The sequence below is a fragment of the Colossoma macropomum genome, unplaced genomic scaffold (assembly GCF_904425465.1).
Source record: "Colossoma macropomum unplaced genomic scaffold, Colossoma_macropomum, whole genome shotgun sequence".
NCBI lineage: Eukaryota > Metazoa > Chordata > Actinopteri > Characiformes > Serrasalmidae > Colossoma > Colossoma macropomum.
In genome coordinates, this window is record NW_023494792.1 from 4584222 (window position 1) to 4601763 (window position 17542).

General features: G+C 38.5%; 1 protein-coding gene across 1 annotated transcript; it reads left to right on the forward strand.

The window, feature by feature from the left end:
* The first annotated feature begins 5613 nt into the window (after nt 1–5613).
* Nucleotides 5614–17210, forward strand: ky (kyphoscoliosis peptidase). Its single transcript, XM_036575639.1, has 8 exons — nt 5614–5742; nt 7482–7824; nt 8986–9317; nt 9791–9905; nt 11177–11294; nt 12320–12511; nt 12841–13031; nt 13811–17210. Exons 2-8 carry the CDS (start codon nt 7506–7508, stop codon nt 15115–15117), a joined length of 2574 nt encoding a protein of 857 aa, XP_036431532.1. The 5' UTR covers nt 5614–5742; nt 7482–7505; the 3' UTR covers nt 15118–17210.
* Nucleotides 17211–17542: the final 332 nt, after the last annotated feature.

The window sequence follows — 17542 nt, forward strand, 5'->3', positions numbered from 1 at the left end:
AGCCAGATGTTTCAGAGAGTGCAAGAGAGAGAGAGAGAGTGCAAGAGAGAGAGAGAGAGAGAGAGTGCAAGAGAGAGAGAGAGAGAGAGAGAGAGAGAGAGAGAGAGAGAGAGAGAGAGAGAGAGAGAGAGAGAGAGAGAGAGGAGAGAGAGAGAGAGAGCAAGAGAGAGAGAGAGAGAGAGAGAGAGAGAGAGAGAGAGAGAGAGAGAGAACATACCAATACCAAAACTACAATGCTATAAAAACATGTATTACATACGTAGTAGTGCTCAAAAGTTAGAGACCATATTTTATTTAAATTTAAACATATTAAGATATTCCTGAGGAGATTAAATGCAAGATGATCCACTTCAGAGTCAAATGGAATGGAACTTCCAAAACTTCAAAAAATTAACAGACTTTAACAAATGGTGCAAGACATAGACCACCAAAACTGTCACTATAAAAACACTACATACTTACGAATTATGGTTCTTCAAGGGTTCTTCAATAAAGAAAATAGTTCTATATGGAACCATGAAACATTTAAAGAATGCTTTGTATGATTTTTTTAGGGTTTTTTGCACAGTAAAGAGTTATTCAGATGGATAGAGAATGTGCTGTAGATCGTTCTATATAGGAGCAAAAAGGATTCTGCTATTGTTACGAGATGAGCTTGTAGCAATAGCAGAACCCTTTTTGGTGCTATATAGAACCCTTTTTCAAAAAGGCACTATATAGAACCATCTACAACACATTCTCCATCAATCTGATAAACCCCTTCATGATGAAAAGAACCCTTAAAAATCATACAAACTGTTCTTTGAGTGTTCATGATTCTATACAGAATCATTTTCTTTACTAAGAAACCCTAGAAGAACCATCATTTAAGTGTGTATTTAACGCATTTATCTTTGAGAGAGAGGAGAAAATCCAGCTCCACTCTTGCTTCAGATCTGAAATAATCCACAGGTGTTTGTCCATCCTTCCACTGTGAGAAGGCAAGTCAACACTGAGTCTGAAAGGATGCATAGCTGTTAAGAAGCCTTACTGAGAAAATATGACAAAAAAAAGTGCACTAGAACACCAAAGCTGGTTATCTAAGCTGCGAAGTTAGATTTTATGGACTGATGATCCTAAATTTGTTATTGGGATCATAAAAGCAGATACACCAGCTTCTAAGACTAAACTTTGAAGGTGTAGAAAATTATCCCTACAAATTTCTTTAAAAAGAATCTCTCAGCTGTTATAAAAGGCAAAGGGTGGACACAGTAAGTACAAAAGAACTCATTATATTTAGTTGTCTTTTGTGTGATGTTCTGTAAAATATGTTCATTTTTTTCAAAACTCTGAAAAATGAATAAATTGTACTTAATGGCTAGAATTTAAATAAATGAAGAGGGTCTCTGATTTTTGTAGAGTACTGTATGATTTGGAATATAACATTACATTTCCACAGTGGCAGCCTCTGAGATATGCAGTTGTAATGGCCCTCCTGTACAGCCTATTGCAACAAGGATTAGGAATTGACCTGCCAAAAGGGCAGTACATTTTGCAGCATTTGCAATAAAGAGACATTCAAAACATCTTACCAACAACCACAAACATAAACAGCCAACAGTGAGGTTTTGGCAGCAGTTAAAGAGTTCATGAGTTAATGAGGGATATTATGTACCAGAGTGTCTGGCTTAATTTTTAACTTCAAACCATCAGTTCAAATTGCTGAACACACATTTACTCAGAAACACCACAAAATAACAAAATAACAAGATGTGACTTTGAACACCAGAGATACTCATCTGAACCTTGAATCTAGTTTCCTGTCCTTGATTTTGTTATCACAAGTAATTAGTAGTTGAAGACCTTTTGCCTTATGGCCATCTTTTTAACATTGCATAAACAGCTCTGAAATTGTTTATTTATGTCTTTGATTCTCTGTGTATTTACACTTTTGCAGGACTCTGTGTGCCTCATTTTTCATGTCCTACTTTGCACACATGCCAGATGATCCAAGGAGCTGCAAACATCCTGTAAATTTGGTTTGCATACTTAGGATAAGGTGTAGTTTGTGATGTCATGTGATGCTGTACATGTTTGTATTGTTTATTTTCTGTCTTAGTATTCTATATTAAAGCCATGAACCACAAGAGGCTTTAAAATGGTAACATGAAATTTTAATAATACATTAAGCAATAAATCAAAAATTAGAAAAATCAAATTTACCTAATTTTACACTTACCAGAGATGTTATTGACCAGCAAAGATATTTTTGGAGTCCAAATTTTGCTTCTTTAGTTTACAATTGAAGCTATTAGGCTAACATTGCCAACAGACACTAGAACTCTATAGTAACCCAAATAGCCCAAACAGCCCAAACCATTTTTTGTAAAAATAGATCACCAAACCATCTCAACCCACTCAAAATCACATCCTGGTCTTCCTTATGGTTGCACAGACTTACCAATGTGGTTTAGAGCACAGTATGACTTAATGAACAACACTTCACTGCTTCAGGCACCGACTTCAGAAAACACCAGGGCTCGTATTCACAAAGCAGGACCTGATGGTCAGCATCTTAAACACTGATTGTAGATCAGCATTTCTTCTCTTGAGGTCATTTGTCAATATAGAGCCTGTTGTCTAACACACTAAGTCTGTCCCCTAAACCACATCGACACATCTGCGTGGCCTTAATGAGAACTCTGGATGCGGTTTGAGCAGATTTTACAGAAATTAATTGGGCTATGTGGGTGACTAAGCTCTAGTGTTTGTTAGCAACATTAGCCTTGTTAACTAAAGAAGCAAAGTTTGGACTCCAAATGTCTTGGCTGATTGACAACTTGCATAAGTAAAAATTAGATTTATTAATTTAAAGGAATAGCTTAAAAGATTTCATTTCTTTATATTCTTTATTTTCTATATATTGACTGAAAAATTACATAATTTAGATCTTTTGCCCAGGTCATAAGTTATAGTCAATAATGATTGCAATAACTAATACTTTCACCTAGAAATGTAGTTTGTTTCGAGTATACTATTGTTTTCAAGCAACCATGGCCCAAACTGAAGGGCTTTAAATATGCAGATCTAACCAGAACACAGATATTTGAAGTGTGTAGGACGTTCAAGTAGCCTATTCTTTACTTTTTATTTGCAGTTTTACAGTAAAATGTCCAAATACTTAAACTCAAAGCTTAATACTGAAAATAGTAACAATAAGTCAGCCCCTCAGTGTAAGCAAAGCCAGGTACCTGTCAATGCATTCAGTGGTCCATGCAAACTGTAGCAGTCCATTCATACCAGTAGGGGTTTTAGAGGCACATAAATGCAGAACTCAACTGTTGTGAGATGTCATAAGTGTGCATATTGTTGCTGCTTGGGAAAAAAAAAATAATAAATAAAAAACCTCAATTGTTTCTTTTTCATAATCTAAATGCCAGCAGCTTTTTACACTGTGTCAAAAATAATGAAAAAGGTCCAAAATTGTTTAGAATAAAGTAGACATTTTCAATAGGAGACAGGCAGGCTAGCCTGGCACCCACACTACATGATTATGCAGCCATGCTGTTATAACATGTGCAGAGCACGTTTCTTGGTGAGTTGAAATAAGCATGGACATAAAAAAACAGCACCTGATAAAGTCTAAAAATCACGATTTCGTAACAGATCCTGGCTGTTGCACTTTTCTGCTGGTAACAATTTGGATGGTCTTTTTCCACATCCATTATTTCCATAAACAATCTAAAAAAGTTGACTCAGACCATAATACCTTTTTCTACTGTGTGTCCATTTTAGTTGACCTTGAGTCCAGAGAAGTCTCCCGCTTCTGATGTGCATAGTACAGTTTTGACTTGTATTTGTGGATGGTCGTTTGTGGTTTTCAGCCTTGTCCTTTCCACACAGAGATTTCTCCGAATATTTTGATATTATGCACTGCAGAGGGTGAAATACCTAAAATCCTTACAATCTCTTGCTGAGAAATGTTTTTTAAACTTAGGATTTTTTCTCATCCCATCCTCACACATAAGGCACTCTACCTTTCCTGGATGCTCCTTTCGTGGCCAAGCATGATTGCATTACCTGTTAAACATGTTTCTGAACATAAAAGGTTCCTAGTCTTAAATTGCCCCTGTCCCACCTTTTTGGAGTGTGCTGCAGGCATCCATTTCAGCATATGCTCACAAAAACAATGATGCTGAGAAGATAAGACTTGCATATCTTTTCTTTGTAGTGTTTTGTTCACAGACCAAATCAGATTTTAAAATCACTGCTTTTTTGTTTGAATTTTACCTACTGCCACAACTTTTTTGGAACTGCATTTGTAGATTTTCTAAGTGAACATTGTTACGGGATGGCAGGGCGGTGGACCCAAGTGCAGAGAGGAAGACCCGTGAGAAAGAGTCTTAAATGAATTAATGAGGTAATTGAATGATTCTGCATGTTGGGGTGGCTCAGAGCCAGGCATGAATCGCCGATGTGCTGAACGGCGTAACGGAGTTACCACTACACCACCAGGAAGCACAGGTGGAAACGGGAAAAACTCCCCAATGAATGGGAGTGGAAAAATGGCGGGAAAGGGTACAAAGGGGACGCTGAAACAACAAATGAGATAGAAAAGTAAAATAAAAGATAAATCAGAAAACAAAAAGACACTTCCTCTGTGATGAGAGGCAGGTCAGCTTTATGTTCCACATGTTTGTTCTTTGTGGAACCAACACTTTTTGTTTGGCTTGGAACCATTTCTTGTTTAAGCCTTCTTTTTTTTCCTTTTAAGCCGTTTTGGGGCAATTTATTCTTTTTTAGCGCCTTTTTCTTCTTTCTGTTGTTTTGGGGCAATTTATTCTTTTGTCCAGCCCTCTTTAATTTTATTTTCTTTTTACTTTCCTTTTTGTTTAAATACCCACCTGGGCTAAGAACCATACCAGTCACCCCTCTACAAAGGTGTGACAAAGGGCTGCTGTTTGCCACGGCCTTAAGTAGAGGAGTCCACAGGTGTACCAGCTTGGGCCTAATCAGCCCGAGGGCTTCTGGGAATTGGAGTTCCCTGAACTTGCTGCACCTTGCCGCCGTCGCCCTCTGCTGACAAACATAAATTAAAATTTTTTTCTGCAAATTGTAGTGCACAATTTCTATTTATTTGCTGGATTTAACATAGTGGAAAACATAAAACACACAAATATAAAACATAAAATGTGCCATAACTAAAAAACGATGGAGATACAAAGTTTTGTTTTGAAAGTAATAATGTTTTCCTGTAACTTTAGATGTAGATCCTTTAAATACTTAATATTAGCATGTACTGTCAATTGTTCAAGCTCTAAACTATATGTCCATGCACATCTTTGCTCCTTTTCTAATGTCCACCTTTCCTATGTCCCCCCACAGCACTACATTTCACAATAACGTTTTATTTATGTAGCTTGCATCGTCCCCCGGAAAATTACACTTTACACCATCGACCCAATGGAGAACTCTGGTGACCCCTAAATGCCCCTAATACTCCCCTTAGGCCCAGCGACTGGTGGAAAGTCCTCACCCTCCCTATGTATTTTCTCTCACTCTCTCTCTCTCAGCTGCTTTGTAGTATTTTTAGGGCTGTCATCCCCAGGACCTGCCAGCGCTACACACCACAGCCCACCGCACAGTGGGTATATAACAGCCGCTCTCCAGGAGGTGAGAGCTGAACGAGCAGATTAATGACACATCAGAAGAGCAGCACACAGAGTCACGTCATCAAAGAGAAAAACCAACACTGGCCAACAGGTAAGAACTGGACAAAGCACTTCACAGAACAGAACGCAGGGGCAAAAGAGTGCAGAATGTCCTCTGCTTTGACTGTAGCAGTTAGGCTGTAATTTTTATGTTGAGTAAAAGGGAGATGTGCTGCCTCTGTCTGTCTTATCCTGTGGGCCTTCAGTGTTCCAGGCTCATACCGTGTGCCTCTCAGAATTGAGTAATTCGAAGATTTAAATGAGCCTTAGAAATGTGTGTTTTTGAGGATGTTAGATGTCTGAGGCTGCTTCTCAGATAACAACAATACTTTCTACATGCAGCAGTAAGTGCATTATCTGCCATTCTGGTCAATTTTGACCCAGCACTCATCTGGCCTCTAGTAAATACCCTATTTAGCACTAATTGAAATAGAATTACTGTTGCACCCATGTGAAAAGCGATAATGGCCTTCTGCTGCAATTGTCATAAGAGTGTGATTGGCGCAAATGTTGGAGAAGGGCCGCCTGTGCACTCTTTCGCAAGCCATCTGAAATAACAGGCAGCCAGCAAATGCACCTGTGGGTCTGGAAAGTGATTTGCCGCCTCATTTTATACTGACTCTGTATAGCTGTAAGACTCTGAAGCATATTAATTAAGCATATTTTCCTGAACCAATCACTAAATAGCTACCTTATCTGACACATGTACTATTCCATATTCATTAAGCTATATAAATTAGCAGAAGGTGATACACTGAATGTACTTTTCAGTGTAGAGTACAGTACTGTGCAAAAGTCATAGACCACCTTTCAATTATTTAATGTCAATTCAATTCAAGAAAACATATTTAATGGAAAATGACACAGAAGCCACATCTAATAAACATATTATAAAATGTTTCAGTATTTAGTGTATCCACCTTTTACCTTTATTACAGCTTCCATTCTTTTCAGGAGACTCACTTTCAGTTTTTCAAAGAAATCTGCAGGGATATTTTTCTACACCTCCAAATTTCAGTCTTAGAAGTTGGTTGCATTTTCTGCTTCTCACAATCCAAATAATCCCAAACACATTTAACCCCTTAACAATCCAGGAGTATTGCATACAAAGCTTTATGATTCAGTAGCTACAGGGACTTCAGTGCAAACTAATGGAGCTGTTCATGGGTTATAGAAGTGTGTAATAATACTTTGGGCTCACCAATGTGGTTAATGATGTTAAGGTCTGAACTCTTATTCTGTAAATATCACAGAACATGCTATTTGTCTGTTTCTTTTTCTCAGTAATGACCTCTAACCACTACACATCCTTTCAGACTCATAGCACTGAGTTGTCTTCTCACAGTGGAAGGATGGACAGAAACACCTGTGGATTTTTTCAGATCTGTAGCAAGCTTGATTTTCTCCTCTCTCTCAATGATGAAAGCTATATGTGCTGTTTATCTGAAACTGACAGTTTGGTCCACCAGATCTTACACAGTTGTTAGGAGTCTCATTTTCTCTACATCTTGTAATCTTCCAGTTTGAGAAACTCATATTATTTCACTTATTTTTCTATGACCTTGCTCTTCTTTATGCAAGTGGATTATCTTATATCTGATCTGAATAACTGAAAAATGTATAATTTGTTCTTAATGGCTTTTCAAACTAAAAATTAAAAGAGCTCTAGAAATAATGAGCACATTTACCGCAAGTAAATTCAATGCATGCCTCTGCTAATATTTCTAAACTGCATGTTTAATAGTGGTGGAACAGACTGTCATTATTGCTTGGGTTCTGCTCTCCCTGCAGGTATAATCATAAATCTCATCAGCGATGGCTGCTGTTTTGAATGCTCATCATATTCTAAAAGGCCTCGGCCATCTCCCCTCTAATGCTAATCATCTGTGCTGTAATGCCGAGGATGACAACAACAACAATGCCGATATACCAGAAGATCCATGCCTTCTCACAGTGAAGAAGACCTATATGGCAAAGCAGGAGACCACACATGAAGAGAGGAGTGAGAGGGTTCAAACTCAAGCCAAAGAACATCAACCTGAAGATGCTCAAACAGAAGAATCCACCACAGCAATCTGGAATATCAGCACAAAGCTGCAGAGTGCTGCTTTATCCAACAATAGCAACCAAACAGGTAACTATGCCTATTGACCCCTTAAACTGTAAGGGCCTGCACGTGGTACACACTTTAGTTCCTTACTCACATTACTGTTAGGAGTGTAACAAAACACATTTTCAGGTTTCATGTGATTTTCAGCTCTGAGGTAAAGCTTTAATGCAATATTTGACAAAAAATAAGCTCTGACTCCTAAAAGTTGTCAGAAAAAGTCCAGTCACTTGAATGTGGGTCTGTGCATAGCATAAACCCTGTCCCTCCTCATTAACGTTATTCTGAAAAGATGCACCTACATGCACTGATAGGTGACAGTAGCCAATACAGGTGTATATTTTGGTGTGCTGTTTCAAACAATATTATTCCTTCTTTAATTACTATATCGAAATGCTTACATTCTTAATTAATACATTCTTTTCATATTATTTTCATACAATAATATTTGAATAATTTAGTGTGGTTCCAGGGAGTTAAGGAAAAGGTGCAACTCCCACTCTACCACCTAATATTAAACACTATATTTAGTTAAAGCCATGATGTGTTAGATGTATTGCATGTTCTACATCAACATTAGCCTAACAATGAATATTAGTTAATGTAAATAGATTATTTTATTTGCTTAGTTCAAAATAAAGCTTGAAGCCTGAAGCCTCACAGGTGCAACCAGGCACTGGCACTGCTAAACCTGAACCTGACCTGAACCCATTTACACTGTTGTGGAACAGTTGCATTCAAAGTAAATGAATAGATGACGTGCCAGTCCTCCTGCTATCATAGCTCAAAATACAATCAAAAGCTCTACACTGTACCTGACCTGTGTGCTTTTATTTGATGCAATGTCCAAGTCATAATGTTTCCACAATGCAGATGTCCTTGACTCATTTGGAATTTCAAACAGCCCCCCTTATGGAAAATGTGTACTGTATAATATATATATATATATATATATATATATATATATATATATATATATATTAGAAAACAAACCTGAGCCTGACCCAAGCCTTATGTTGTACAAGAGAAATTGGCCCAGAAGCCTTCATTTGATGTACCTGTGGAAGAGCATGTCCACTGAAACATCACTGATTTTAAAATATTGTTATTTCATATGTGTGTATGTGTGAACCTTTTACGGTACTGTGTTGTATCACCTTCTTTTTCTTGTTGTCCTGACCCAAACAGATAAAGCCATGCCAAAGCCTAAAGCATCTGTCAGTGTCACTGCTGCTAAAAGCTCTATTTTTGAGAAGTGGGCAGCCATGGACAGAGACAGTCAAAGACCACTGGCCAAGAGGCAGCTGTCAGATGAGAGCAGAGCCCGCACTTCCAGAGCCAGGAAGAAGACTATGGTGAGAGAGGAAAAGGTGCAGCCCAGCACCGGTCACTCTGCAAGCCAGAGAGAAAATATGACCACTTTGGCCAGGCCTTGGTCCAGAAGGAAACTGCAGAAGGAACTGCTCTCTCACAGTGATTTCTGCAGAGTTGACACGTATGCAGTCGAAACCGGCAAAGAGGTGAGAGAGTGAGAGAGAGAGAGAGAGAGAGAGAGAGAGAGAGGTAAAAGTGGAGAGAAAGAATGTAGAGAGAGACAGAGAAGGGAGACAGAGAGGGAAAGAGAGAGAATGTGATGAAGAGAAAGAATCAGACATAGAGAGATGGTAACAGAGAAAGAAAACAGACAGAGATAGAGAGAGCGAAAGAAAGAAGGGAACAAAGAAAAGAGTGACAAAGCAAGAGAAATAGATAGATAGATAGATAGATAGATAGATAGATAGATAGATAGATAGATAGATAGATAGATAGAGTTGTGTCATCTACTGTGTGCTCATGTCAGAGCAGCCAAGTAAATGTTTATGCCAAGTGTGAGTGATCTGATATGTTTATGTGCGCATAGTTTAATAAAAGTTTATGCATGTGTAACTGGATATGTGTGTGTGTGTGTGTGTGTGTGTGTGTGTGTGTGTGTGTGTGTGTGTGCTCTTTGCAGCTAAAGAGCAAGAAGATCTTCTCAGTGCAGACTATTGCCCAGGCCATCACAGAGGGAGCGTCTACTGATTTAGAAAGACTCCGTGCCATCTGGATCTGGCTCTGTCACAACATCGGTGTGTTTCTGGCTCACACATGCATGTCCACACTTTACAACAACATCAATTGGCCAGTGCAGAAGTTGCTTTATAGTTTGACTTAAATGACTCTTATTCTAATTGAAAAAAGTGATGCACTGAATTTGCTTGATTCAAATGCGTACACATGAATAAAATATATGATATCAGCACAGTTCTGTCTTTCTGTTTGCTTACTTTTGGCAAAAATTGTGTTGATGTAAATACTTTACTGAAGTTAAAATGATGTACACATTTGAATCAGATGCTTCATGAGCTGTTACAATTATGGCCTGTGTTTTGGAGTCAGAGGTTGCAAGATAAGGGTTTCTCAGGGAATCAACTGTCCCAAAATAGGGCTTTAATGCATTAAAACTAAGCTAAAATAGATGGTCATTAGAACATGGAACATGAAGCTGACATTAGCTGATAAATGGACAATTGGAGTTCAGTTTGCACTGAGCTGAACTTAGCAAGCGCCCTGCAAAGGATCAAATAATTACAGACCAATTTAAGTTTAGACTTCCAGTACGTCTAGGATGTCAGGGACTTTTGGTTTCCATTTCGGGGCTGCGCAGTTAAATTATATAACTCGACATCTCAGCTGATGTATTCGCGGGACATTAGATATGATGGCTCTTGGTCTCTTTGAGACTCATTTGTGTCAGTTTACAGCATCACTTATTTCTGAATGCAAAATAGAGAGAGTGTGTGTGCCAGTGTGTATGGTGTGGAGTCAAATGTTCTGTCAAATCACATAACCACTGAGATACCATAACGAGATGCAATTTATTGCCATCCTTCTTGGTTATATGTTACTATTAAAATAGTTCTTAAAGTGCATTACCACATGAATCCATCACTCACCACTGATGGTTTTACTGTTTTGACAGCCGGATCATATGTTAAAATATTAGTAACACTTTACTGGAACCCTGCTACATAACACTGACAAAACCATGTTATAAACATGTAATAGCTGATGTCAAATGCTGCCATGACTTGTGACGACAGATTCTGTTCTGTTGCTTGGATCAGTATTATTTGTAATGACAGATGTCATAATGTTTGATGCCATAACAACTAACTAGAGTACACAGCAAAAATTAGCATGTAACAGAAGCCTTAATCACATCTGTCACTAAAATGACCAGTAATAGCAACATGACCTCGCTCTCTGCTACTGTTCAGCTGCTTTCAAAGCAAATTTACAATCTTTCCTTTTACCTCAAATGGAGTTGACTGGGCTGACTCAGTGTTTTTTGCTGCAGAGTATGATGTGACTGGATACCTGGGTCTGACCGAGAAAGTGTGCTCTCCTGAGAGGGTCATTGAAACAGGTCGAGGAGTTTGCTGTGGATACTCCAGCCTCTGCTTACAGATGTGCAAGTAGGAGCACTGCTCACTGCTTTGGCCTGAGATATTAACAACATTCATGTTTTTAGTTTTGGCTTTAAATATTCTTTAAAGGAATAACTCGAATTAAATCACCTACCTTAAATGTGGTTGATCAGGCAGGAAATATTTAGTGTTTAGTGTTTACTTTTATGATGTGTTATTCATAAAAGGATGTATAGCTAATAGTAGCAGCACCTTGAAGCTTGAATTTTGTCCATTCTTTTGCTATTTTTTTAAAGATACCTGTTTGATAGAAACCACATAAGAAATTCTATTTGTGATTAAAGGTTGAGGTTAGCACATGATAATTCAGGCATGCAGTTTGTACATAATTACTGGGGTATAAGCTTCTTTTAGCCTACTTGTTAGCTATATTAGCCTTATAGTCTCAGTGCAAAACTCAAAAAGCAAACTATAGACACCAAAACTACCTTGTTCAATTGACTACATTTGGAAAAATAGGAAAATTATTATTAAATTTATTATTAAAATTATTATTTTATTTTTTGCCAAACAATAGCTTGTTATATACATTCAGTTATAAGCAAAAGTTTAAAAGTGTTGCTCAAATACCACATTTAGTTGATTTTCTAAGTGAAAATAACTTAACACATCCTACAGAGAACACACTTTAATACAGCATTGCTCTGCAAATTCCTGCTTATTTGCTGAGTTTAACATATTGGAATATATATATATATATATATATATATATATATATATATATATATATATTTGTGTGTGTGTGAATGAAATGTGCCATAACTTTTGCACAGGCCATATTTTATGTTTTTTTCCACATAAAATGTTAGATTTAGCAAAGGAACAGCAATTGTGAACTAAATTCTAAACTTTCACTTAGAAAATCAACAAAACATGCAATTTGACTAGGGGTGCCTAAACTTTTGCATATGACTAAAGCAATGTCAGATCAGATACTAGAATAGTGTTTATTATCCAGCAGCAGTAATCATACACTTTGAGTGTCTGTAATGAACTCTACTGTCTTTCTGCAGGGAGGTGGGCATTGAGTGCAGGGAGGTGGGTGGTCATGGGAAGGGGGTTGGATACAGACAGGGTCAGAGCTACCAGAACACGAAGTCCAGTCATATGTGGAATGCAGTGAGTCTGGAGGGCTACTGGTACCTGCTGGACGCCTGCTGGGGTGCTGGGACCGTGGACATGGACAACAAAGCCTTCATTAAGAGGTGACTGAAGACTGGACAGTGCATGCTGGAACCAAATACAACTACACTGCAGCAGTTGCGCTATTAGAGTAAGATACAGTATAGATTAAAAACATTATATTCATGTAGACTGAGGAGAAGAAGAAGAAAGGTCTAATCAACTGAACATTGTTTTGCAATTTCATCTCTAAAACTTATAGAAATAGGAAAGTGATTAAGCATCAAGTATCAAGAAGTAAATTTAGGATACTCTTTCATTTGACTATTTACAGTACATATACTGCCAAGGTGAAAAAACACCTACAAGCATTGAATGCTCAGAGAACATGATGATTCTTTTTATACTCCAGGTATGATGACTTCTATTTCCTGACTGATCCAGAGGACTTCATAAACTCCCACTGTCCGGATGAGGAGGAGTGGCAGCTGCTGGAAAGCCCCATTAAGCTGGAGGAGTTTGAGAAGAGGGTGCTGAAAACCTCCGAGTTTTACAGGCTCGGATTAACGCTCATCCACCCCAAACACTTCTCACTCATTACAGGTTGGTTCTTTGCTGTCACTCTCGCAGAGGTTGTGCTCTCTGGCATTCCTCTACACCATGTGTTTCATTCTGTGCTTTGAGGACGATGCCGCTTACTAGACATGATCCCATAATCTGAGTATTGGCTTATTGCTAATCCGCGATAACATGGGGGTTAACATGATACAAAGTAAAGAGTTATAGTAATCTATTTACTTTGTCCTGTAATGACATAGTATAACACACTATAAATTCTGGTAATCCCATTACAGTCACTGACTTAATAAGAATTACATTACTTGCATTACTAATATGTTATAACAGAGTATTTGTAATTCCATATAATATACTTGAAACATATATTTCCTCTATATACATCATGTGCCTGTCTTTTTACATGATTTGTGTGCATGTGAGCTACCTGCCACAGCGTACTGTGCTCTTTGAATGAGAATGCGACTAGTGTAGTGGGAGCACAGGTAGCTCTGTAAACCTGGCTAACAATTTGTGAAATCATCTAATCATGCTAAAATGAAACAGATGGATAAAAGATGAATGAGATTAATACAAAGAAAAAGAAACATAGATAAAAACATACTCAGAATACATTAAAAATTAATCGAGCAAGAAAATCCTTGAAACACCAGACAAATAAATGCAGGTAAATCAAAGATTCTACATGGGGTTCATGACTAGTGGCATATTGGCAAAGGCATAGTCGCATATTTCAGCATAAAAATCTTCAAAGTTTTTTACCTTGGCATTATAAAGTAAAATAATGGTTGTCTGTTTGTCTTCAGAGGATGGTGAGGCCTCCATATCGGTTGGATTCTCTCAGCCAGTGGACTTCACCTATCAGATCTCCCAGCGCAGTGGATCTGAACAGAAGGAGCTGAGCAGCTCTCTGGGTCTTCTGACCGTTGCTCAGTCCAGCATGAAGCTCCGTGTGCTGCCTCCCACTGCGGGCACCTTTGACGTCATGCTGTTTGCCCGCCCTGGAAACACTTCAGGACTGTTCAGCTGGGTGTGTTCGTTCCTCCTTGAGTGTCCTGAGCCCAAGCCTGCAGAGCATCTCCCCGAGAACCCTTACCTCTGCTGGGGAATTCAGCAAAATGCTGAGGCACTGGGGGTCAAGTCCTGTAAGTATGGCAGTGAAGCCATTGTGCTAAAGTCAGGGACATTTGAACTGGTTCTGCAGACAGCTAGGCCGCTCATGATGCTTTGCGAACTGATCCATAAGGACCTGGACAAGGCTCTGTCTAAGAGATGCCTGGCCAATCAGACTGAGATGGACAAACTTACTTGTAACATCCTTTGTCCTTATACTGGTTATTACAGACTGTCCATATTTGTCAGGGACTATGAACGTGCTGGAGACAGCTTCCAAAATGCTGGCAACTTTCTTCTTCACTGCACTAGCAACCCAGTCAACCTGAATGAACTTTTCCCGCCCGCTCTTAGCAACTGTTGCGGCCCTGGCATCAGAACCAGCGAGGCTGGCCTTTCTAAGTTCAGCCACCAGGGGGCAATAGTGAGCACACAGCAGGGAAAGTGCAACATCACTTTCCAGAACCAGTATAATTTGGACCTTCATGCCATTTTGACCAAAGAACAGCACAAGGTGCTCACATATCCGCTATCCCGGTACATCTTCTTCACCCACAATGGCACCAAGGTTACTGTTAGCATCACTCTGCCAGAGCCAGGGGTCTACAAGCTTGGCCTCTATGGCAAGAGCACCTCCAGCCAGGACTTCAGCCCACTTTGTGACTTTATTATCCATAACAGTTCAGAAAATGCTTGGCCCCCTTTCCCCTGCCCCTACTCTGACTGGCAGAAGGGTAGTGTCTTGCTGGAGCCCCGCTCTGGCCTGCTGGAGCCGCTGTCCTGGGTCCAGTTCCGCGTGAAAGTGCCTGGTGTCCACAGGGTCAGCGCGCTGGCCGAGCAGAGAGTGGACCTGCAGCTCAACAAAAGCCGAGTGTGGGAAGGCGAGGTGTTCACGGGGACAGCAGCACAGGTCAAACTTGCAGCGAGTCAGGAGGAGAACTCCAACCAGATGGCCATCCTGATGTGCTTTGATGTGCTGCAGCCACGGAATGAAATGTAAAAGACAAAAAGAAACTTTAGAGACTTAAAAGCAAGTAATAGTGAGGAAACATTACATGATTCAGAATTGAGGATAACCAAAAAAAAGAGGGATATTTGATTATTTATGTTAAACAAAGGTTAAGATATTTATGTGACCGCTAATTTCAGAGAAATTAGCCTTTTAAAAACTTTATAAGATGAAGCTTGAGTGATAACTGTGAATGCAGTTTGTGTGAATATTTGGCAGCTTTTTTTTGCTTCTGTTTTGATTTTACATAAAGTCACTGTAGACTTTTTGGTAACAATTTACTTAAACCCTGTAACATTACATTGACGTAATCATGCCATACACATGTCTGTCATGAGTAATATAACAGTGAATGCATTTACATGCACTTAATAATCTGATAACTCATCGGACAAAAATCTGATTTTTTTCAGTAATTCGTTCAACATGTTTACACGCATTTGGGTAATCAGATAATGGGAAATCTCCATGTCTACATGAATCAGCCAATACTTAGATTTTTGTTTTGCAAACAGCCAATAAACTCAGAGAAGAAGAAGGACGTGACATAAAATTCTAACTTCATGCGGCTACTTTTTAAAAAAGGAGTTACTTTGCTGAAAAATTTAAACACTTCTAGAAAATGAAGAATATTCTAATTCATTTAATCAAGCACGTAGTTAGTTTCAAAAATGTTTTTTTGCCATTTTGTGGATGCTGTACTAAATGCTGCTTGCTGTTTCCAGGTCAGCTCAACCCTCTGTCTGTCATGGGCAGAATAAGAAAGTGAAAGAAATCATAGTAAGGGTATAAATGCACCCAGAAGACCCAATTACTGAGCTAAAATTCGGGTATCTTTGTCAGATTTCTTGAAATCTGATAATTTCTTAAAATCTGATAATGCCTAATTCGATCTAAGAAATTAGGGTATGCTTTTTACATGACTGCTTGACTAATCCAATCTTGCTTGCTTGACTACAGTGATCTGATAATGATGGTATTATTGATGTGCATGTAAACACATTCACTGCCATGTTACAATTACTGATACTTGTCATGACTGATGACCACTTTGCTGTAGGGCAGTGTTTACAACACCTACCCTTCATGACAGCTTATTCCTATAGGCATTAGAAATAGGCATTAGGCATTAGAAGTCATCTGACATAGGCATCAAATCAACATAAAATCAAAGTGGCTTTTATGACAGATGATGGCTATGGTAATAAGCCTTTATATGTGCTCATATAGCTTTAGGTCAGTGGTCACGATGAGTTTATATAGGTGTCATAGCCTTTTGAACACTGCTTTACAGCTTTACCATTTTTGCTAAGTGTACTGCAGTTAGATGTCATGACAGCAAACATTATGGCAACTATCATGACAATTATCAGTAATGGTAACATGACATTGTTACTGAACGAAATCTGTCACAACAGCTTATGATAGCTTATGACATCTACCCTGGCATGATTATGTCGATGTTTCATAGAAAGGTTAGTGTAAATACTTTTTGGGGTGTAAACATAGCAAATGTGAAAAAAAAAAACACTGGGCAGACTGTTTACACGCAACACACGCCAGGACATTTCTGCAACAGCTAAATTTAGAGGCTTGAAAGTTATTTGCAAATGAAAAAATAAAACAAGTGATGCTATTTAGGCTTGAGTGATATCCATGAATGCAGTTTATGAGGAATATTTGGCAGCTTTCATGCTTGTTTTGATATTAAATGAAGTTAGTGCCATATTGTAGACTTGTTTGGGTGTGAATGTAACACATTTCTTCTGCAATGTGCTAAAACTTACCATGTTGGATCATTCACAGTTAGCACAATTAGGCTTGAAGGCGTAAAGCTGTAGCAAACATGGAGACTTGTAATAAAGTGCCAGATTTCTAGTCCTTGCTTTATGTTTTGAAGACAAACAAAATGTGACACTCATGAAAATGATATTGGTGTGGTGTACCCGGTGTAACTGCAACTCTTAAAAACTCTTCATGTTTATGAAGTAACATATTTAGATTGCATTATCATTATCCTCATTATCATTATTATACTCTCATTATTGTCTTGTGTGTCATAATAAAGTACTTCTGAAAAATCATCTTCTGTGTAATGATCCAAGCTGATGTTGCTGAAACTCTGTGTACTGAATTAAAAATCAAAGGTTAATCAAAAAAAGGTGTGCAAGACCCCATAGTATGTATAAATGCACTGTATAAAAATTTAGCCATTTCTTAGTCTAACAAAGAATAAAAACAAAACTTTAGCACATCACAACCCTTTTTCTCTTTAATGCTGCATCAGCATTCAGTGCACAGCGAAGTCTGCAAATCCTCTATGAGCTGGCCTGGTGATCAATTTCAGCGGCAGAGTGCAGGAACAAAGCCATGCTCTTGTGGACACAGGTCATATATCACGTTTGGCTGTGTTCAC